The following is a 22,878-nucleotide window of genomic DNA, read 5'->3' on the forward strand; positions in this document are numbered from 1 at the left end:
CCTTCCAGCGCCTGAGCTCTGAGCCACCCCGGACAGGTGCAGGGTCAACCCCACCCACCTCTTGCAGAAACGCTTACTAAGAGCCCAACAGTTACCAGCAGGACCACATCGCCCAGCTGCAGCGGAGAAAGATCCAGAAGCGGCCCTGCCCAGTGTGGAGGAAAAGAGCAATGCTCAGCATGCGTTCCCACGTGGGCGTGTATTCCCACCGCACTAAACCGGCCACCTACGGAGAAGACGCCACCAAGAGGGCGAAGGTGCAAAGCACCTTCTGCGCATGTCCGGGGCCTCGGCCACCGTGGGGGCGGGCCGAGTGGCGTCACCTCGCGGCGCCTGCGCGCGACGTCATCGTGCGGCGCCGCCAGGAAGAGGGGCTCGGCGGTGCACGTGGTGGGAGGCGCGGCGGGCGGGGGCATGGCGGGTTCCGCGGGGCTGGCGCTGTGCGGGCAGACGCTGGTGGTGCGGGGCGGCAGTCGGTTCCTGGCCACCTCCACTGCGAGCAGGTGAGGGGTCTGGGCCTGCAGCGGGAAGCCCAGGCTGCGGGCGCGCGTCGGGGCCTGGAGAAACAGATTCCCTCGCGCCGCCAGGGCGGAGCCCGCCCCGGGGAGACCCCCCCCCGGCGCGCCCCGCCGCCGCCCTCTCCTCCTCGGCCGGGCCGCGTGCCCGCGCCTTCTCTCAAGACCCGACCCCGGCGCGCTCCTCGCCGGCGCCCGCGGGTCCCGCGTGCTCGGCCCGGTGGGTGCCGGGAGCTTCGGGACGGTCACGTGGGGAGACGCGGGCCAGGCCCCGGGCACCGCGCGGTCTCTGGGTCGGCGGCTACCCCCTCGGGGGCGCGGGGAGGAAGGCGGCCCCTGCCCTCGGGGAACGGGTTGGGCCTGAGTCCCGGGCGCACTTCCTCTCCGGGCGTGGCGCCTGCCCCCCCCCCCCCGCCCGCCTCGCCTCGCTCTAGGTCTTACACTCCCCCCCCCCCCCCCGTGCCCCTGCACAGGGTTCTCCTTTAGCTTTCCCCAGTTTCATGTTCTTTCTCACACAGCACTCTGGATTTTTAACAATAAGTGTTGATCGAATAGTCTTGGCCCATGGTCAGTTTCGGCCCCTTACTCCTTTCCCGGGTAGTTTGGATTCATACTTGAAACGGACCATGTGTCTGTCAAATGTAAATACACTCTCTGCTCTTTGCTCAAAGCGGGGTTTCAGAAATCCAACTCAGTGTTAGATTTAGTTTTCACAAAACATTTACTCACAAACTTGTATATTCCAGATTATTTTTAGAGGCTCATGGTATCTAACGCATGCCACTGGGAGACATAGGTTTATTAGACTTGATATTACATTTGATACAGATCGAATGTAATAAATCCATCATTTTTTTAAGATTCATTTTTATTTATTTGAGAGAGAGAGAGAGCATGAGCAGGGAGGAGAGGGAGAAGCAGATTCACCGCTGAGCAAAGAGCCCCACTCAGGACTCCATCCCAGGATCCTGGGATCATGACCTGAGCTGAAGGCAGATGCTTCACCGACGGAGCCGCCCAGGTGCCCCCATCATTTTTTTTTTTTTAATATGATTCTCCTGTGTGCCTCTTGAGGAAATAGAATGGTGGTGGCAAAGTTTCTGACTCAGAACTACTCATTCCAACACCACAGTGTTCCTTGGGAAAAGAGTCTGAGCGCAGTTATTTTAAAGGCTAGGAGTTTGTACAAGATATCTGGTCTCTGCCAAGCACTGGAAGGGAGAAGATGGGCATAAACTGCAGAGAGCTTAGGGTCTGACTCCAGTACTGTCAGGTGCTTGGCAGCCATGGGAGCTTTCTTGGGTAGTTGAGACATTTTTAAATGGTGGCAGTTTTAAATTGGGATGCAGGAGCCTCACCAAAAAACATCAGAACATAATTTCTTCTTCTTTTTTTAAAGATTTCATTTATTTATTAGAGAGAGAGAGCGAGAGCAGGAACACAAGCAGGGGGAGTGGGAGAGGGAGAAGCAGGCTTCCCGCTGAGCAGGGAGCCCGATGTGGGACTCGATCCCAGGACCCTGGAATCATGACCTGAGCCGAAGGCAGACGCTTAACGACTGAGCCACCCAGGCGCCCAGAACATCATTTCTTCTAACATAACCATCTTGCGTTGATTTTCTTGGGAGTAAAACATTATGTATTACTTCATATTGAGTTTTTCTCATTTGTTTTACTTAACAGATTATCTGGTATGGAACCATGCCCGTTGTGTATGGCAAATCTAAAAAAGATTAGGCAACTAAAGCTCCTTAGCCTTTCTTTGAAGTACTGTACCCAGACAATTTCTTGTCATGGATAAAACCCTTCATTTATTGAGTATGAGCATATTTGTGCTCCAGGAAAAAAAAACCTCACATTTTTATTCATGAAGTGCGCCTTTTAAAATCTTTCTGTTTTTCCTTAGTGATGATGACGTCCTCTTCACGTATGATTGCAGCACTGCAGAAAAGAAGTTGGAAGAGAATAAAGGGTGAGATGATGGGGCAACCTCTTCAGGCCTGATCATGGTTTGGACTAAGTGGGCCAGGGTAGCCTAAGAAGTAAATTGTTGTGTCATCAAGTAAGTTGCTTCTGCACCGAATTCTTCGTTACTATTTATACTGTCCTGCGGATGAACCAGGACATCAGCAAAGAAACGTGGAACTAACTTTAAATTTGGCGTTAAGAATAGTAGGATTTTTCTGAGTAATTCTAGTTTCTGTCAGTAACTAACTCTTGTGGGCATCTTGAAATAATGCAGTGTAACTTTAAATGCGTTGAAGTTAGCTTTAGTTAATTGAAAGATAAGGAAAGAGTGTGATAATTTTGTATGGTGCCTTTTTCTAGTAGAATTGGTCTTATGGTTCAGTTTTTTTAAATATGATTTAATCCTTGGGACGCCTGGGTGGCTCAGTCGTTGAGCGTCTGCCTTCGGCTCAGGTCATGATCCCGGGGTCCTGGGATCGAGTGTCTCCCCCCCCCCCCGTGAGGGAGTGGGCGATGTGATCTCTGAGGGTCTTTCTGGCTCAGCTCTTTGGATTCTGGTGTGTGTGCTGAGAGATTTTTCTGTTCAGTTAGATTTATTCCTTAAAAATTACAGCTGTTTTGAACCTCTCCTTGTCTGCTTAATATGCGTTTGTATTCTGGCTACATGAACCTCATGCCGTTCGCGGTCTTTGCTCATGTTGTGAATGAACAAGGCCAACCTGGAGGAATGCAGCCTTGTTGACTCAGGTGGTCCCTAATCGTCCTTGTGCTTTCTTTCTCAGGGAGGACGGGCAGCCCGTGGATAAGGGGAGTGACATGATTCTGGCGTCCACCTTCTCCAAGTCTGGCAGCTATTTTGCTTTAACTGATGACAGTAAGCGTCTGATTCTTTTCCGTACAAAACCATGGCAATGTCTGAGTGTCAGGTATGAAATGCTAACGTTGAATAATTACCATGTTGAACGCACAGCTTACACTTGCATGCCCGCAGCAGTGACAGTGATGTAGTGAACGAGCAACTAACACGTAGTCTCAGCCACGTGCCACGCACTGTTGTCAGTGCCTTACATGTGTTAACTGACTAAACCCTTGAAACAACCCTGTGTAAGGGGGTGGGGGTGTTGTTCTCACCCACATCCCTGGTGGGAGTCTGGAAGCTGATCCCGATTGGTCACCTCAGAGGGCAGAGCTGGCCCCTGCCCCTGGTCACTCTGGCTCCAGAGTCGGTGCCCTTGGCCACTATGCCACCCTGCTTTCCCGTGTTCCTCCAGCCTCGTGCTGGCAGAAATGAAGAAAATCAGCAGGCTTAGGAGAGGAGGTGGGTGATGCTGATACTAGGCCCTGGGCAGGTATAGATTTGTCTTACTCGGACAGTGTCCTGATAGTAAGTTCTTTATTTCCTCAAGCGGGTGAGGGCTGGAATTATGATGTCTGTGACTGGGATGGAAACACCCACATGGAGCAGAGTCAGCCTTCCCCTCATCCTTGCCTCCCTGAGGCTGCACGGCTTAACTGTCCCTAGAGAGTGAGAGAGATACATGCAGGTTATAATGTTAACGTCTAACTACCTAAGAACCAAGGTTAAGGATTTCACTTTGTAGCTGGCTCACACCTGTATCGGGGAGAGCTATGCTTTTTGGATTCCTCTTGCATCTTATTTTCTAAGAGAAGAGTAAAAAGGCAAATTGCAGATGGCAGTCTATATTAGTATGTGCACCCCGCTAAGGGGTAGCACTTCATCCTGAACTTGGGACAAGGGGACACCACACAGCCTGCCAACAGGCCCCTGCATCCTGTGGTGGAGCTTGCACCTTGACTGAAGGACGAGCGCCCAGGGCTCGTGGCGGGGCTCTGGCCGTTCTCCGAGGGCTCCTGGCATTGTGCAGGATCTGGAAGGAGGAATCTAGACTTCTCTGGACTGTCAGCGCGTCCCTGTGGCTGTCAGGCTATCGGGGAATGCAGGGCAAGGCCTCTGGAGCGTAAGGCTCAGGATGGGTGTTCAGGCACAGAGCCCTGTGTGTATATGTCTGGTTCCTTCTGCATTGTGGTCTCTGGGTGTCTGAGGGGAAGATGCTGTGTTTTTGTTTGTTTTGTCTTTTGAAGGTGGCGTGTTGGCGATTGTCTTCACGTAGAGATCTAGGAACACTCAGGGTGGGCAGTTACACTTCAGCAAACAGTGGCTGGCCCTTGCATTTTTTTCCCTGTTTAATTGTATTTTTCGTCCTGGTTTTTACATTGATACCAGCAGAATAGCTTTGTGTCGGAAACCTCTGCGTTAGGTGTGCAGGGCCTCGTGTTGCCTATGGGAGGTACGTTGTGCGTGTAGATGTTGCTTGCAGGACCCTGGATAACTCCCATCCCGTCTGTGTTAAGCCACTGAATGAAGGGGTTGGGCCAGATCACGTCACAGGTCTAGGGGTTGCCTTTCTCACGTTGCCTTGTCCTGTGGATGTATGCTGACCTCAACGTAAGATGCGCTGCTGCCTGGTCCAGTGGCCTTTAACACTTGGCGGGAGGCACAGACAGATGGACCCCTTCCTCAGAAAAACACCCATCCTCCATGCATCTGTTGTTCCGTTCAGTGTGGGGGTGTCCTGGGCTCCCGACATCCACATTTGACCAGGAGTTGCTCACAGCTCGGAGCTCTCCAGTGGCTTTAATGCTTCATCATGGAGGGTTTTAAGGAATAGCCCAGATGGAAATAGTGCGTAGCAATGATTGGTTTCAAGGTTTCAGTTTACAGTGACAGAGGCCCAGAACCAGGGCTAGGTTTTCTGAACTAAAAGTAGGACACTTGTGGTGACAATGATATTTTCTTTTGTGATGTGTGCGTTTATTAGTGAGAAATCTTACATAGGAAATCATACCAGTTCAGAAAATGCCTGTATTGAAATAATACAAGTATGTGGAAAGACAGAGCCCCAGGAAATGAGATTGTTCTGCCCAAAGCTGCCTGGCTGCTGGAGGTGTGTGGTGTCGGGGAGCTTGTTATTCTCGGTGCTCTGCAGGGCCTGGTGGCCCATAGGCCCCTATGCACTGAGTTTGTTGAACAAGTGTGGCTCGTTGGAGGGGGGCTTGGGTGGGGGATTTTAGGGCTCAGCTACCTGACCAGCAGTGCGCTGCTTGGTGGTGGCAGAGGGGAGAGGGTCAGGCTGGCCCTGGGAGGCATGAGGATGGGAACGCTGGGCTGTGAACCCCGTGACTCTGGGGGGGGCGGGGGAGTGCAGATCCCGAAGAATGGTGAGGCCCACGCCTTCTGCTGGGGCAAAGTGGCCAGCCCAACTACTGTTCGGTCTCATGACCTGCCCGCCCACGTCTGTGACCTGACCCCTCAGACCCTCACCCCCACCTGCTCTGTTCAGCCAGGCAGCGTCCTAGAATCCTTGCCAGGACTAACTTGGCCCGAGAAGATTAAAGTTCCCCCACTGGTAGAAGACAAAGGGACAAGATTCGGGACTGGGCTGGGGCTGGGGGGGGGGGGGGCGGTGCCCGTGTGAGTCCACGCCCGATACTCGTGCGGGACTGGCCTAGGCCACTGTCTGGACTGGTGGCCACGTGGCGTGTGAGGGGCCATCTGAACACATGGTGGCATTTCAGGGACCGCGTGCTCAGAGAGTGGGTTAGTCTTGCCTGCAGCCCCGTGCTCTTCTGTTGTGTTCTCCAGGTTTATGTCCCTCCTTCTCGTCTTGTCCACTGTCCACGGCTCAGGTACGCGCAGGAGGAGCTTCGGCCGCTGTGGGCGGCGGAGTCCTGGGACGCGGCTGCCGGCCCTCAGCCCTGCGTTTTCTGTCCTTCTGCCCCTCTGCTCCTGAGAACCCGGGAGGTCTTTGTGCGGTCCTCGTGTTGGAGATGTGGCTTCTTCAAGCTCCAGTTTCTATTTACTGTGACGTGGGGGGCCCCAGCTGCAGGGGGCCGGGGGCCGTGTGCACAGACACTGACTGGCTCTTGTTGGAAAGTGAGTCCCCTTCTGCCCCCTCTGGTGACAGAGGAGGGCGAGGAGAGCCACAGAGTTAGGTAACGCAGACAAGCCTGGGGTTCGTGTGTGAAGCAGGGTCACGCGTGGTATCTAGCGTGGGATGAAAAGTGCAGGGTCTTGCCTTGCGGAAAGCGCGTTCTGCTGTAGAGATGCCGGTAGCAAGGAGGTGAACCGTGAGAGCACCAGCGGCGGGAAGCTGCGTGGGCCCTGCTCCCCACCAGTAGTGAGACCCCGGAGGAGTAGGTGTGTGTGTGGCGGGAGCTGTAACTGTTTCTTAGGCTGGCGTGGTATGGAGCCAGCCGGCAGATGTGGCAGATCTTGTGAATCTGGACCGAGGGTTTGAATTCAGGAGTGTGGTAACTGTCACATAGCCGGAGCTGGGACGCAGACGTCCCCAGCAGTGCATGCTGTTCGCAGCGGCTCGCCCTACTCCGGAGTCGTCCCAGGGTAAGGGACGGCGAGTGCTGCGCCTGCCGACAGGTGTGTCGCCCCATCCTCAGGGGTGTTGTGCATGAGCAGCACGTGGGATTCCCGCTCGGCAGGCCCCCCCCTCTACCCCCCCGCCCCCCGGGCTGGGGCGTGGACTCTGCAGTCGTGGACGGGAAGAAGCTGCCCGGGTAGGAGGGCCCTACGTGGTGAGTGTGCTTCTGGTTCTGATCAGAGCACACTGGGTGTTTACGAAGCTGGCCATTTTCTTCCCCAGAACGCCCAGTAGAGGTGCCGGGGGTCAAGAGGCAGTTCTCCCAACATTTTATCATGACAGTTTTCAAACACACAGCAGATTTGAGAAGATGTCATACTGGACACCTAGATGTCCACCACCCGGATTCTGCTGTCACAAAAGCAAAGATATTCCAAAATAGAATTGGTTTAAGGCACTGGCTTTGTTTCTGTTCTCTTAATTGCTTTATGTTTTTGGCACTGCCTTTGGTGACCGGAAGGGGAGACAGGTGGTGTGGAGCTGACACACCAGCAGAAAGGCCAGCCTGCAGGTCTGTCGGCCCATCTCATGCTGACCTGGGCAAGCCGATGGTGGGTGTCTCTTGCCTTCCAGGACCGTGGTGAGGAGGTGCACGGCCCTGACGTTCATGGCCTCAGAGGAGAAGCTTTTGGTGGCCGACAAGTCTGGGGACGTTTATTCCTTTTCAGTGCTGGAGCCACAGGGATGCGGCAAGCTTGAGCTTGGGCACCTGTCGATGTTGTTGGATGTGGTACGTGGGTGATGGGCCTAATTAAGTCTGCTACGGTCAGCTAGGGGCAGGGGCAGGGGCAGGGGGTCTGATGGGGAGGTGAGGCCAGGGCTGTGATCCCAGCTGTCGGGGTTTGGGTTCTGTAGCAGGGACGGCTCTGCAGATCTGTGAGCGGGAGTTCGTGAGAATGGAATTCAGGATGGTGAGGCTGACGGTGAATGTCCATGGGCCACTTAGGAGGTGGCGGGGTGGCTCTGGAAGTAAGGGATGGCCTGGGTTTGGGTGACGAGGTAGAGGAGGCGTGTGGGAAGGGCAGGCACCATCTCAAGGCCTAAGCTTGTCCTCGTGCTTTACGGGCCTCACTCAGTGTCCTTCCAACCCGAGCCAGGAGCTGTTTCCCCCGAGAGGCCCGGTGAGGGCTGGGGGCAGCCAGTGGGAGGTGGAGCTGGGGTGGGACCCGACGAGAGAGGCCAGGATAACAAGGGAGGGGTTCTTGAAGGACAGCCCCCGAGGACTCCGTGACTGGCTGGCCACGGGGACACTTAAAGGAGGAAGGAGAGGAAGGCGAGCAGGTGCTGGAGGCCGAGGGGTGGGGCTGCGTTTAGATGGGTGTCTGGACGAGGCTGTGGCACCGTGTAGACCTGGGGACGGGTCCTGAGGGGGTGGGGGGGGCGGGCCAGCTCTGCCCCGCCCCCCCCCAGCAGGTCTGTCCTTTCTAACCCCCGTGTGCAGGCCGTGAGTCCCGACGACCGCTATGTCCTCACCGCCGACCGGGACGAGAAGATCCGGGTCAGCTGGGCCGCGGCGCCGCACAGCATCGAGTCCTTCTGCCTCGGGCACACAGAGTGAGTCCCCTTCCTGCCCGCCAGGAGGAAGCTCAGGCTCGAGGGACAGGTGGGCCGCTCAGCTTGGGCAGCCGGTGGTGAAGCCAGGGCTGCTTGCTCCCTGGCGAGGCCCCATTCGGTGCGGGCTTCTGCCCAGGGGCCGTCAGGACCCCCGCCTCCTCCTTCCCGTCCCTTCCCATGGGTTTCGGGGAGAGGTTTTCTTGTTGGCACTGAGGTCTGACACCCCAGGGCGTGGTCGCCACACACGGTGGGCGTGCTGCCCACGGGAGCCAGCGTAGGGCTCAGTGTGAGAGGCCTTCCCTCTAAGCCCGCCGCCTCCCGCCGTTAGTACTCACCAGTGGTTTCCGTGTTGGCCTCCGGGCGAGGGCTTGTTTCCGGAACACTCCTTCCTCAGCGTAGACCCTGTCAGTGCCTACAGTGGTTAGCGGCCGGTAGGGGGGTGAGTGCCGGGGGGAATATACTTCGGTAATTTGAACGTCCAGGACTTATATTGCCTCCGAGCCTGGGCAGTGGTCCTTCCTTTATGACCTTTTTTCTGGCAAGTGAGCTCTCTTTCAGTAACTGAATTTTGATATTTTGCAAGGGAGGCATTTCTGAGGAACACTGCTCTTCTCGGGCTTCTTGGGCTCAAGGCTAATTACAGAGGAGAGGAGAAGCCTTTCGTTTCATTTGCTAAAATGTTTTAACACTGCATTATTGGAGGCAGTGGAACATACTGGAGAGACTTAATTTAATTCTGAGATTGCTCCTTTCTTTGGTTTTGAACGGAATGTAAAGTGATCTCTGAAGGTCGCTGGTGGTCTAGTTTGTAGCTCCGGACGGCTGATGGGGGCTTTGATTCAGCTCTCTAGTAAGCCAGCATCCAGACTTATGACCTGTAAGCCCCGTGGCCCTCTCTCCAACGCTGTTTCTCACTGGGGTCTCCTGCTCCCCACCCACCCCCACCCGGCACACTCCTGTCTCAGGGCCTTTGCACGTGCTGTTCTTACTGATGGGCATGCTCTCCCCACAGGACGCTGCACTCCCCTCCACTTCTTCAGTGTCTGGCTAGATGCCACCTGCCTTCTCGGGAAGGCCCCCCCCTTGTCCCACCCTGCTCTCCTTTTCTCCTATAGCCTGCACTGTCCAGACAGGAGTCCCGAGTCCTGAAGTCTGAAGTGAGATGTGCCGTGTACAAGACCTGATTTTGAAGATTTCATACAAAAAAAGCCACAAAAACAGCTTGTTACTAATTTTTCATTTAGGTTGTGTGTTAGGTAGTAATATTCTGGATAAAGTTAAGGAAGAAGAGTGTCAGTTATTTTCATCTGTGTCTGTTTCTTAACGTGGTCACTTGCAAATGTAAACGGCGTGGCCGGCACTGTGTTTATGTTGGGCGGCACTCTTCGAGGCCTCCGCTGGCCCGTCTCCTGCCCGCGCCCTGGACGGCGGCCCTTGCAGCTGCGCCCAGTGCTGTCGCCAGCCCTCAGCACCCCTGGCAGGTAGTAGGTGCTCAGGAGGTAATTCCATGAGTGAATAAGGAGTAAAAGTAGGTGTTTAAGAATCTCGTGTAAAATCTGTGGAAACTGGTTTCTCTCCTTCCTCTTGAGTCGTTGAGGTGACTCACGGCCTCTGTAACGGCTGTCCTGCGTCAGGGGACTGCTTGGGCCATCCGGTCACGGGCATCCCCGGGAGCCATGTGCTAGTGGTCACGTTATCATTGGGAGAGAAGCCGGGAAGGCTGCCCCCCTTGCGGGGCTAGAGGCTGGCTCATAGCCTGCGGTCCCCGGGTGGCCTTCTGGGGACCGCTGGGTGCGGGACTGCCCCGGGGTAAAGGACAGGAGGTCTGAGTCAGTCCGCTGGCCAGTGTTTCTGCTCGCCCTCCGCCCCTGCTCTGTCCTGCAGGTCTCTGCCCGAGGCTTCTTGTCGTCACGGACCTGCAGGGAAGGTCTTGGGCTGTGAGCAGGGCAGCTGGAGTGAGCAACACAGATGTTCATGGATCTTTCCAGTAGCGTGGCTGGGGCCCGCTCCTGCTTGGGGGTTGTGGCTCTTGGGGCCTGGAGAATGGCACGGTGTGCTCCTCATGCTTGCTCAGTGCTGTCTAGCTACACGTGGGAGCCATGGCAGTTTTTGTTGGGGGTCAGGGGTTTGGGGGGAGAAGGCTTCTCTCCGAGATGACAGATGGCCTAAGCAGACGTCACAGCAGCTCCCTGGAACTCGGCTCCCCCTTTGCTTCTCTCTGCCCTGTAGGTTTGTGAGCCGCATCTTCGTGGTGCCCGACCACCCCGAGCTGCTATTGTCCTCCTCTGGGGTAAGTGCTTCGCTCTGCCGTGTGCGCGTCTGGGTGCCTTTCAGCAGGGGAGCCACGTGGGGGGATGGGTCTGCCAGCCACGAGCTCTTTTGTTCCCATTTGTGGTTCTTTGACTTGGTGGCTGTCCACTAGATGGTGCTTGTTTTCCGAATTTTGGAGCTGCCTGTGGCTGGCTTCTTGCTTAGGGCCTTCCATTCAGGAGCCACATCTGTAACAGCATCGTGATCTCTGTTTTAGCAGTCAGGTGGGAAGGTGGGAATACCCCTTCTGAATTCCGGGGGACCTGCGTTCTATCCAGTTACTGCTGTGCTTGCTCTTCACCCCAGCCTGGCGGGGCCTCTGATTGGTAACGAAAATTTCTATGTCCTGGCAGTTGGGGCTCGAAGCCTTGGTGGTTTAGTGATCAGAGACTTGGCTCTAAGGAATAATCTTTAAAAGGTTCATTGAACTGTAGTTTTTGCCAAAGCGAAGGGTTTGAATTACTCATGGTGTCTCATTTTTTTCTTTTTTTCTATAAGCTCTGTTCTGTTCCTCCTCCTGTCTTTCCTGCCCCTTAGTGTTTTATGGGACTCAGGTGCCTGGCAGTGGGAGGTGGGGGGGAGGGGGCTGCACGGGAGGCGCCTGAACCTCCTAAGAGTTAGGGTTTCTGGGTGGGAAGAGCGGCCTCCCTAGCGTCCCGCAGACATCTGGCCACTGTCTGTCTGTGTTTCATTCCTTCGCCACGTTTGTGTTCTCACAGTTTCTGCTGTCCCGTGTCCTGTTCTTCACAGCAGTGCGTGGTCCTGCAATAGCAAACAAGAAAATAGATATGGCTGGAGTCCCCAGAGGTGGCCCGTTTTTGTGAATTTTGCTGTACCTATGCCTTCCAGTCTTTTTCATGATAAAAAAAAATATTCAAGCGCCTAGAAAAGTAAAATGAACAACTTTGATTTTAGCACTAGCTTGGCAAGTTCGGGCATTTTGCCTGTGATCTGTTTGAAGATGTAGGAGGGATAGTTCTTGAGCAGCGGGGGTGCGTTGCCCGCCGTGTGCCCCACACCTTGCAGAGTGTGCTTTTCATTTTCATTAGAAGCACTGTACTTGTAAAGTGAAATTCTGCTGTTAGGCCGACAGGAAAATGGCTGTGGCTCCCAACGCCCCTATAAGGTGAGCCCTTGGGCCTCACAGCCTTCTTAATGGCCGCCCCGTGTGTACAGAGAACTTGAGCAATGGAGAAACAGGAACACGCATTTTCTGTGTGCTCTCCCGCCCTCTATGTGCCTGTTGTTGCCTTTCCTGGTGGGCTGCACCTCCGGTAGCACCCCCACCCCCATATTCATATTCATCCTCTCTGTGTCCGTGTCTGTCTGTCTGTCTCTTCTGTCTTTCGGAGCAGTGCCTCTGAAGGTGGAGGGAGGGTGTTGTCATAAGGCTGCTGTCCTGGGTCCTGGAAGTGCCCTTTAACCCCAATGACAGGTGGGTGGGCAGGCATAGAGCTCAAGGTGAGAGTTCCTCCCAGGGATTTGGAAGGCGAGGGGCCGGTGTTTTCTCTGGTTGGTTTCTGTACTTGGCTTTCTCCCCACTTTCACTTGAAAAGTCTGAGGCCGTTCTGAGTTTGGGTCCTTTCGGTGGGATCTGTTCCCCCTTTCCTGGACGTTTTGGGGGCCTTCTTGCTCCTGTGCTCTGACGTTGGGGGAGATGGGGGCCGGGCGCTGGAGGCCAGCTTGCAAGGTCAGTGGCCCCTGCGATTCAAGGTTCTTGGTACCGGGGGTGTTCTCACTCGGGCGCTTTTCCTTGAATCTGTGTAGTGGGATGTTGGGCTCTGTTGGTTGCCTGCTTCTTTTTCTTTCCTCTGGCCTCTGTCTCATGTCCTACTTCTGCTTTTTGGAACAGCGTCCTGTGGGGATTTCATTTCTGCTGTTCCCGGTAATTGTCAGGAGCTTTTTCTTGTCCTCCAAGTGTCCTTTTCTTTTTTCAAGATTTATTTATGTGACAGAGAGACAGAGAGAGAACGTGCGAGCACAAGCAGGGGAGTGGCAGAGGGAGAGGGAGAAGCAGGCTCACCAGGCAGAGAGCCCCGTGCGGGGCTCGAGCCCAGGGTCCTGGCCCCGTTGGTGTTGGTCCTGAGTGCAGGATCTTCGATCTCCCTGAGCTCATGTGTATGTTTCCTTGCCCCTGTGTGGCGTCCACCTTTCCTAGTGGAGGTTTCCTGCGGATGTCTGGTGGTTGCATCTGTCCATATGTGATGGGGACAGGGTACTGACCAGCATGGTGGAGGCTGTCTCTGGGAGCCCAGGGTGTTGGAGTTGGGCACCCACAGGCCATCTGGAGCAGCCCTCTCCTGGTGGTTACCTGGCTCAGTCTTCACCTTTCTGGGCGTCAGGCCTGTCCCCATGTTCTGGGAGGTGACTGGGGAGGGCCGGTGGTGCCCCTTGGCAGGGATCTGGAGTCCCTAAGACTGTGGGCTCTCGCTCCCTGGCCGCAGACGGTGAACCCGCGGCTCTGCAAGCCGCAGGGGTGGGGAGTCCGGCCGCGCTGACTGCCCCCGGGGTGGCCATGCTGCCGCGGGCCTGCTGGGCCCAGCCGCTGTGTGGTGGCCTCCTGCGGCCAGTCCCCCCGCCTTCGTCTGCTCCCAGGCGGCCTCACCATTGTCTTGTCTCCTCACGTCTCTGTCCTCAAGGCTTCACGCTTCGGGAACATCCCTTTCCCGTCCCTGCGGAGGGAGGTCGGGTCGGGGTGAGCGGGCCTTTGCCTCCATGTTTGTCTGTAGTTTCCTGGCAGGTGTTCGTGCTCATGCCCAGTACCCGCACACCCTGGCTCTTACACTTTGGGGGAATTGCTTTTCTTTTCTCCCAGTCATTTAGGAACTCCGCGTGGGCTGTGTCAATGCCGTCTCGTTGGTTTGCTCAGAATCTGGGCTTCACGTGCACATGGGCCTGTGCACGCCTGTTGTCAGCGATGGGCTCTGGTGCACGGGGTGGGGGTCCATGGGATGGAGGTCCCCGGTGTGCCAGCCAAGCGGACGAGCCAGCTAGGCTCTGTTTCCCTCCCTGTGTGTCCTGAGTGTTTCCAGATACGCAGTTCTTTCTACGTCCTGTCCTTCTAGTGAGATCTGTGACGAGCAGTTGTTAATATGAGCTCTCTCATGTTGATGCTTATTTTTGGAGCACTGAGGCTCTCGGTACACATGCCAGTTTCTTTATCTGCGCCAGTTCACAATCTCACGGGTAACAGGCGGACGCCCACTTTTCACCCCTTCCTGAACAGGGAAGCGGGACAGTTGTCGTGCTCAGCAGCCCCACCCACGTGTCTCCTGTGCAATGTGTGACCCTTGAAGCGCGCGTGTGTGTGCGCGCATGCCCACGCGCGTGTGTATCCTCCTGGCGTGAGTAGGGCAGCCGCGGTCTTTGACGTCCTACACGTGAATGAGGCAGGTTGTCTCGTGTCTTCTGCCCGTTCTGCTGTGTGGGGGTCACGGGTGTTTTGCTAACAATTGGAGTGGCCGCACAGTCATCCCTCAGAACAGAGCGCTGTGGCGCTGGCTGCCGCTGAGCAGTATGCCAGCCCCTGCCGGAAGCCCCCACACTCAGAGGCTGGCCTGCCCCCCACACACGCATGCTGACCTGTCTGCGCTGTGTGCAGGACCGCACCCTGAGGCTCTGGGAGTATCGGAGTGGCCAAGAGCTGCACTGCTGTCACCTGACCAGCCTGCGGGAGCCGGCGGAGCCGTGGGCCGACAAGGTAATATCACGCTTCTGTCTCGGGTTTGTCGGGGCTTATAGGGCACCTCTTCAGTCACTGGGATCCTGCGAACAAAACCACTTTTGTGTTGGAAACATTTTTTTGCCGTCAGCACAGACGTCTTCCAGCTTGGGAGAGATCGTGTACTTCAAACTCTAAAGGTGTTCAGTCCTGTAAGTGGGAAATAACTTCTGTTACCTTATTTGTGTTTGGACAACCACGGTACAGAAGTGCCTCCTCCAGTCCTGCTTGGAAATGGAAAAGACAGTGGTGCTTGAGCAGAGAGCTTCTCCAGGGGTTTATAGCCAGTCAGGGAGCTGAGCGCCGTTCCTGCATTTCTCCCTTTGCCTGTCATGGGTCAATCTCGATGACCACTCTCTTACCCCTGGGATCCCACACCCACCAGCCAGTGTGTCCCCAGGTCAGGTCACCTGGGCCTTTGATTGTGAGAGATTTTCCAGGGAAAATATGTGGGTTGCCTTTTGGGGGTACTCTGGATTCTGTCGCCGTGGACACCTAGCTCTGTGATGCTCCTGGGCTCATGCCCTGCACCGCTGAGGTCCAGGTTGGTCACCCGAGGATGGCCCCACCCGTTTTCCTATAGAGTCCCCCCTGGGCCTGGCAGGGAGGGAGCAGTCTGCTGACGTGGCTCTCCAGGCCTGCAGAGCTGGCCCTCTGGGTGGTTTCTTGATGACCAGGTGTCCTCGCTGTTATCAGGGGAGCTTTGCACTTTCCCCGGGAGCCCCTGTGTGGCCCCCCGCCAGCCCGCAGGAGACCTGGGCCAGAGTTGAGGGGCTCATCTGCCTCATCCTCGGGTTGGCTGCTCTCTCTCCTCCCCCCTGAGACTGCTCTGTAGCCACTGCCCTTACTCGGCCTCAGAAGTGGGCAGGCCAGGCCTGACCATGGGCCAGAGCCTCAAGGACCCTGGGGCTGTGGTGACCCAGCCAAGTGGCTGCCTGGGCCCCCAGGTCAGCAGACTCTGCTGCTCTGGCTGCTGGCTCATGGCGCCTCTTCTTGGGTGTCTGCAGTCCTGGTGCTCCCCCGCCCCGAGCCCATGGCGCATGGATACCTGATTTGTTCTAGTAACTTTTTCACATTCATGCTCTCACTTAATCTCCTGGTGCTCAGGGATAGTGAGTTGACTTTGGTCTCTTTCTCCGAGGACGGGGTTGGGAGTGTGAGGCAGAGAGGGAACCATGAACCAGCAGGTGTCTGACCTTGGGCCTGGCACCCATAGGCTGCACGAGCTGTGGATGGCCCTGCCTCTTGGGTTCCTCGTTTCCTTCTCAGCAGCCCTCAGGGGCATGGCCCCTGCCCCTCGGGCTGGGCTTGGTGAACATCACCCCTTTTCTCCCACCTCTCCTGACTGGCATCTGGATGGTCCCACTCCGGGATGTGTGGACTTTGCACACGTAATTGTGTCTTGTTAATGATCCCTTGGGTTCTTTGTCACCTCCTGTCCTTGCTTCTTGACCAGTCTGTTGGCTTTGGAGACATTGAGGGAAGGCCAGAGCCACAAGAGAGGCTTCTATCTGCCGTGGCATGTTGGAATTGTGAAACGGGTAGTTTGCTATGCTTTCTTTTCTCGGATTTCCAGAAAGTTCCAAGACTGGTTTCTTGTTTTTCTTCCTTGACCGTAGTGGCAGCTGTCAAGACCTTGCTGTGTCTGATCTCACTTTGAACAGAAGAGTCCCGAGTCGGGTCCCTGACAGGCAAACGTGCTGTTATGTTACTCCTTTTTCTTGCAGAGGTTCGCCACATCCAGGATCACTTACTGGTGCCAGGAGGGCTGCGTGGCACTGCTGTGTGACTGGTGGGTGAGCTCACGCGCTGGCGGCTTTACTTCAGGGTCCCACACACCTGCCGTGCGGGAGGGAATAACATGGGTGGTTCCAGTGACCCCGTGGGCTGTCTCCTTGTTGGGAGGCTTTAGACGCTTTTATTTGTACAACCTGTCCCTGCAGTGAGTTTCACTCTGGGAGGATGGCTGTTGCCTGAGGGGTGTGGGTTCCTTTCCTTAGAGTGGAGTGGCGCTCTTTTACTTGCTGTTTATATTCCCTGGTCTCCAGTTGGTCTTTATGCATGATAAAGTCCCACCTGAGGGTGAGAGCAAAGTTGTAGAATACGCTTCAGTCAGCCCCACCTGAGGGCTGGTCCCGATAGAGCCCGCACACCCGACCTGGGGCAGGTCACAGTAGGACCCACCCGAGGGCTCGTGGTGTTGAGGAGGAGGATTTCGGGAGTGCATGCCACCCAGCGGGTTCTGGAGCGTTGTTTATGTGCTGGGTAGGTATCTGGTGTTTCTGCCCGTCTAGTTTGTCCTCACAGCAAGCCTGCAGAGGGCATCTTAGTTTGTTTTAAAATAAGGATGCAGGTTTAGAGCCAGGAGGCGCCTGCACCCAGTGCCCAGCGCCGTCTGCTACTGTAGCTGGGACAGTCCCCCCTCCCCCACGACTTGTTCCTTTGTCCTGTACCGGCTCCCTGTCATAGTGGGACCAGCTAACCTGGAGCTTACTGACTTAGACCTTTATATGATGTCTCGGTTCCTGTGGCTCTTGGGTTGGGTGTATCTGGCTGAGTCTCGTGGGCTTAGAGTCACGATGGTGGTGGCGGCTGGGTCTTGTGTTTGGGGCAGAGCCGGGCACAGTGCTGAGCTGCTCTCTGTTGTCCAGTGATACCCACATGGGCCTCGTGGTAGTTGTAATAATTTTTCTCTCTTTCTTTGCGGAAAGTATTCCTGTTGTCTACATCTTCCAGCTCGATGCCCACAGACAGCAGCTGGGTTACAGACAGCAGCTGGCTTTTCAGCACAGAGTGTGGGACATTGCTTTCGAGGAGGGCCAGGGACTGTGGGTCCTGCAGGACTGCCGGGAAGCCCCCCTTGCGCTCTGCAGGCCTGTGGACGGCTGGTGGCAGGTAAGACGTGTTGGGCCCCTGCCGCCCCTAAGCCTGGGGTGGGGGTGGGGGGGGGCAACAGCTGTGCCCACTTTCAGCTTGATCATGTCTTGGTGCTTGGGGCTGCGTCCTTGGGGGGTGGTGGCCAGAGGACTTGTGCCGGGGGTTCAGGGAGCAGGGGTGCCCGGCCAGCTCATCTAATGTCATGATGCTTGCAGTGTTTCTTTGCGGGATGGTCTCCCTCATAGGCCTATTTTTTCTTGTGATTGTCCTGGTCACACATCTTTTTAGCAGAGAAACCAGCAGTTGGTGTGATTTGGCTCTGTGTCCTTGACATTGGTAGGCTTAGCATGGCCTTGTATCTGGGGCATGGAATCAGGAGTAGAGAGGCATGTGGGCTGTGGGCTGAGCGAGCCTCTCCTCCCTGGGTGACGTGCAAACCTTAACCCCTTCTCTGAGCTGCCTCCCCTGTCTGTAAAGCGGGGCTGTCCCCTGCCTGTCCGGGATCTCCTGCGACACTGGGGGGAGGGGATCCGATGAAGCCCACCAGAGCACTGTGCAGATTGTCTCGTCCTTTACACGTGCTCACTTGACTGAGGGCTTTGGTGGTGCCCCTGAACCTTTTGGGTATTTTTGTCTAAAAAGTAGTGGTGACCAGAATGCCACTAGCTGGTACGTGTCCCCTGTTGGGCTTCTCAGCCAATGGTACGAGGACGAGCCGGCGTGTGGACCCCTGGCGGCCCACACATCGTGGGTCTTTGTCATGACGTGATGTGACTGCTGTGTCTGTCGCAGCGGGATGGCTGGCCAGCTTTGCCTGGTGCTCCCGAGGGCCTGGCAGCCTGGACCACGCCCGGCAGGTCTGGGGTGCCTCTGGCGGCGGTGCTGGGGCTGTAGTCCTGTGTCTTTCTGATAAGCGTTTTCCGTTTGTCTTCTCAGGCTGTTCCTGAAAATGCCGCCTTAAAGAAGGTCTCCGCCTGTCTTCGGGGGAATTGGGCCATGCTGGAAGGTGAGAGTGTGTGCACAGCCTGCTTTTTGGGATGATGTCCAGAATTGGCCACGGACAGGGCCAGCTTACAGGATACCATACACAGTAGGAAGCCACTTCTGTGGGCGAGAGTCCAGGATGTGTGGCATGTGCCTGTATCCCCGTCCACAAGGGCGGCAGCTGGTCGGGGCACTGAGGAGCTGACCCGCACCTGGGCAGTCCGTGTCAGGATGATTAAGCTTGATGGGAACCAGGGTCAGAGTTGGAGTACTGTCCACCTCTCTGCCATCAGGGCTGTGTGTCGCAGGTCCCCTGGGAGGGGCTGGTAGTGGTGGGCCTCCAGGTGGAGTGGCAGGGCGATTCACGGGCCCTGAATATTGGCTCTGAGCAGCCACACGTGTGTGTGTGGTTCCTGGCCACGAAGTCAGGTGTGGGGACAAACAGTGGACTGCCTGTGGGTCTCCGTGGGCCAGGGTGGGTCCCAGTAGGAACACCAGGCCAAGGGAAGAGGAGAGGCAGTAGTGGGAAGGCAGGACCCCTCCCCCGCCCCCCGCCGCCTTGTGGTGCTGCAGTCTGTGAGGGTGGCCAGGCGATCAGAGCCACGTGGTCCTGGTCAGCGGAAGGGCCTAAGGTGAGCGCTGGGTGCTGCCCTCACTTAGTCCTCCTGCCTGAGAACGTCAGAATGAGGAGACCTTGTTCCATTTTCTTTTTCTTAAAAGATTTTATTTGAGAGAGCGAGTGAGTGCACGAGAGAGAGAGCATGAAGAGGGAGGCAGAGGGAGAAGCAGGCTCCCCACTGAGCAGGGAGCCCGACGCGGGGCTTGATCCCAGGACCCTGGGACCATGACCCCAGCTGAAGGCAGACGCTTAACCATCTGAGCCACCCAGGTGCTCCGACCTCATTCCATTTGTCTCGGTAGAGGAAGGCAAACCTTTAGTTACGCAGCCTCTAGCGACCCCGTGATGTTCTTGGGCAGAGATTTGAAGCAACTGTCAGAAGGATGAATGGTGACCCAGCATTGGGAGTCAGACTCCTTCATTTAAGTACACAAATTATTGTCCAGAAGACATCTTTCAAAAGTATTCCCCAGGGAGAAGTCAGAGTTCCTCGGAATTCAGGACATTCAAACATAAATTCCATTTCTGTTGACAGCTAGCAGTGATCTAAATGTCTCATGGAAGGCATTCTCGAGGTGATTTGTTGGTTCTGAGTTCCGGGGTTAATTTCCTTCCTTTTAGGGTGGAGGGACTAGGGCGGTGACAGGGCTCCGCCCTCCCCAGCACTGTATGCATTTGCTTCAGCAACACTGTCGAATGGATCCATGGCAGGACTGTGTCAGGGACACTAGTGAGCCTGCTCCCCACCTGGCACATGCCGCCCTCCCTGCCGGGGCCTGGGGCCAGCATGCCCTGCTGTGGGTTGCCCGGGAGGGCCAGCCCGGGGCGGGCTTAGCTTCCCTGAGCTTCTGCAGATAAAACGGCCCGTTCACAGCGCAGGGGTTGGGGGAGGGTGCAGGGGGAGAGAGCGTGGGGAAGGCGGGCCAGCTGAGCTTGAAAGTCATAGGAGGGGTAGGGAAGCCGGAGCGAGTGGGGAGCTCACCGTGCAGGGCACAGGCGGGCACATTGCCGATGGTCCCTGTGGAGTTTCTGGCCAGGTTGAGGTCGATCCCCTGGGGCTGGTCTGTGGTCATCATGCCCCTGAACTCTTGACATTTAGATCAATCCTCATCTGTTACATTGCTGTGTAACAAGTAACCTGCCCTCAGTGGGTGAAAACAACGCCACTTTTTATCTCGCTGTTTCTGTGGGTCCTGAGGCTTAGTGTCCCAGCGCAGTCCTGAGAGGACCACTTCCCCGGGGGTGAGGTCTGATTCCAGGTGCACGAGCAGTTGTTGGCGGCGTGCTGGTCCCTGCAGGCTGCTGGGCCGAGGGCCTCACTCCCTTGCTGGCTGTTGGCCGGAGGCCGCCCTCAGACCCCAGCACAAGGGCCCCTGTGGGGCGGCTCTCAGCGTGGGGGCAGCTCCACCAGCACGACCGTGCAGGCCACAGCCCTTGTGCCTCGTCTCCCAGCGGTGACCCGGCTCTGGTGTGTTAGAAGCAGTTTTAGGTCCGGCTGCGTGACCACCAGGAGATGGGCCTCGCGGGCGCGCCTCGGAACGGGCGGTGCAAGTCTCCCGGGAGCCCCCGCCGGCCCGGGGCCCCGCCGGCCCACTGGTTCCCGTCCTACCTGGGTTCTGTCCTCGTTCCTCTCGTGCAGGTGCGGCCGGCGTGGATGTGGGCTTCAGCGGTCTCTACAAGGCCACCTTTGACAACGTGACGGCCTACCTGAGGAAGAAGGAGGAGAGGCTGCAGAAGCGGCGGCAGAACCCGCCCCCGGGGCCCAATGGGCAGGCCAAGAAGACGAAGCCAGGGGAGGCGTCCCTGAGGTGCTCGTCCTAGCTGCGCCGAGTGCGTTCGCCCCCTCCCGGCCGGAGGCCCCCTTTAGGAGGCAGAAGGGGGATGTCGCTTCCGACCCACGCTTGGTGACAGTCCGGTCCGCACCAGCTCAGCACACACGTGGGCCGTCCCGGAGAACGGGTGGGTGTCCTGGGCTCTAGAACTTTCTTCCACTGTGCAGAGGCTCCCCTGCCTGGCGTCTTGGGCGCCCCCTGGCTGAAGGGAAGCCGTGCTGCGTGTGACTCAGCTAGAGAAACTACAAGTGAGTAGTGCAAGTGCCTGGAAGCACTGTTTCTTCATGTTGGAGGAAATCGGAACACGCTGTGGTGGCTGTCGGTGTCGCACTGTTCCCGTAACGCTGGACGCCTTTTCCTCCGGCAAGATGCACATGCCGAACGTGTTTGTGGCAGCGTGATAGACACGCTCTGTCCCCGGGTCTCCCTCTGGACGGTGTCCTGCGCTGTCCAACACGGGGGCCGCTGGCCATGGGGTGGAGGACTCCGTTCCTCCGTCAGCACCTGCGCTGCCCCCGTGCTGGGTCCCTGCGTGGCGAGAGGTGCCCGCTCAAGAAGTGCGGCTGCTGCCGATGTGATGCGGGCTCGGTGGGGGCGCAGGGCCCAGCCTCGGCTTCTTTCGGGGTGTGCGAGGACCCGGGAGCCCTGGCTGTAACGGAGTTCTGCAGGGAAATGGTCGAGGCCGTCACGCGCGGGTGTGATTTCCCTGTGAGCTCCGTGCACACGATGCAGACACCGGGGGTGTCAAGCGAATTCTAATCACTGCTCAATAAAGATGAGCTCGTGCAGCTTCTGGACACGTGTAGCCCCAGCATCGGGAACTGATTTCAAAATACACTGAGCAAAACCGTTTTTGATGCGTGCACTGTTTGTGACTGAAACGTTGACCCCCTAAAATGAAGAAGCATTTCTTTGGTGGTTGGGCTTCGTAGTTGCCTCTGCTGCTTTGGTTATCTGTGCTTCTGCCCGCTTCCCAGTGAGTGGTCTCGAATACGGAAAACCCGTGTGTGTCCGCGATGACCTCGGTGAGGGGTTTTTTGGGATACGAGAAACAAATGCTTTTGTGTATCAGAAGTGAGAATGCTTTAGCTTTTCCTAAGTGCCTTGTTTTGCTGTACACATCGATCCGAAAACAGTGCTGTGTTTGAACTGCTCAGGGTCCCTTCCCACAAGGGCAGAAGTGTTTTGTTCAAGGAGCAGAGGGGGTGTGCCTGGGGCAGGACGGGGTGCTGGGGCCCAGGTCCTCCTGGTAGGAACCTCGTTAGCACTGCCCTGGGCACAGGCAGAGTTCTCTTTGACAATCTGCTTTGAAATTCTTGGCTTTAGGAGAAACTTAGGTTTGGTCTTTTTGGTGTCTTGTAAAGTGGCCTGCAGGCCTGGTTTTGTACGGCCTATGAGCTTGGAATGGCTTTTATGTTTTTAAATGGTTGAAAACAAATCAAAAGAAAAAAAGTATTTCACGGTGTGTGACAGTCATATGCAATTCAAATTCCAGTGTCCTTAAATAAAATTTTAGTGGGACACAGCCAGCCTGTTTGTTAGGTACCATCTCCGTCTGTTTTGTGCTCTAACAGCAGAGTGGGCCAGTTGCCACAGAGACCAAATGGCCGGCAGAGTCCAGGGTATTTATGATCTAGCTCTCACGGAGAAGTTTGTCAATCCTTCTTTAAGATCCCTTTTAAATACGTGTAGTGTGTTTTTTTTTTTTTTTAGGATTCTATGTATTTATTTGAAAGAGAGAGACACAGCGAGAGAGGGAACACAAGCAGGGGGGCTGTGAGAGGGAGAAGCAGGCCTCCCACTAAGCAGGGACCCCAATGCAGGGCTCGATCCCAGGACCCTGGGATCATGACTTGAGCCGAAGGCAGATGCTTAACGACTGAGCCACCCAGGCGCCCCATTAAAAGACAGAACAAACCCTATTCTTCTGTGTTCACGTTGATCTTCTTTCTCACCAAACGTTCATTCGTGTTCTCTGTGGGCAGGTGTCTTTGTAAAACAGGGCCAGGTTGGGAGGGGTCCCTGGGTCTCCTGGCTGGAGC

At 56.2% G+C, this 22,878-nt stretch overlaps 1 protein-coding gene across 2 annotated transcripts; it reads left to right on the forward strand.

The window, feature by feature from the left end:
• The first annotated feature begins 393 nt into the window (after positions 1–393).
• Positions 394–22,878, forward strand: WDR4 (WDR4 tRNA N7-guanosine methyltransferase non-catalytic subunit). 2 transcript variants are annotated; one of them, XM_028126532.2, is made up of 11 exons: positions 397–503; positions 2,421–2,486; positions 3,265–3,408; positions 7,513–7,669; positions 8,381–8,493; positions 10,723–10,783; positions 14,405–14,503; positions 16,252–16,316; positions 17,236–17,419; positions 18,338–18,407; positions 20,644–22,878. In XM_028126532.2, the coding sequence occupies exons 1-11, from the start codon at positions 415–417 to the stop codon at positions 20,823–20,825; spliced, it is 1,230 nt and encodes a 409-aa protein (XP_027982333.2). In that variant the 5' UTR covers positions 397–414; the 3' UTR covers positions 20,826–22,878. The 2 variants fall into 2 exon arrangements, with proteins under 2 accessions (XP_027982334.2, XP_027982333.2); XM_028126533.2 differs by lacking the exon at positions 16,252–16,316 and having other exon boundaries at positions 394–503; positions 17,261–17,419.

Source organism: Eumetopias jubatus, unplaced genomic scaffold (assembly GCF_037043125.1).
Source record: "Eumetopias jubatus isolate StellerSeaLion01/CBP00866 unplaced genomic scaffold, mEumJub1_p1.0 scaffold_1, whole genome shotgun sequence".
Classification (NCBI taxonomy): Eukaryota; Metazoa; Chordata; class Mammalia; order Carnivora; family Otariidae; genus Eumetopias; species Eumetopias jubatus.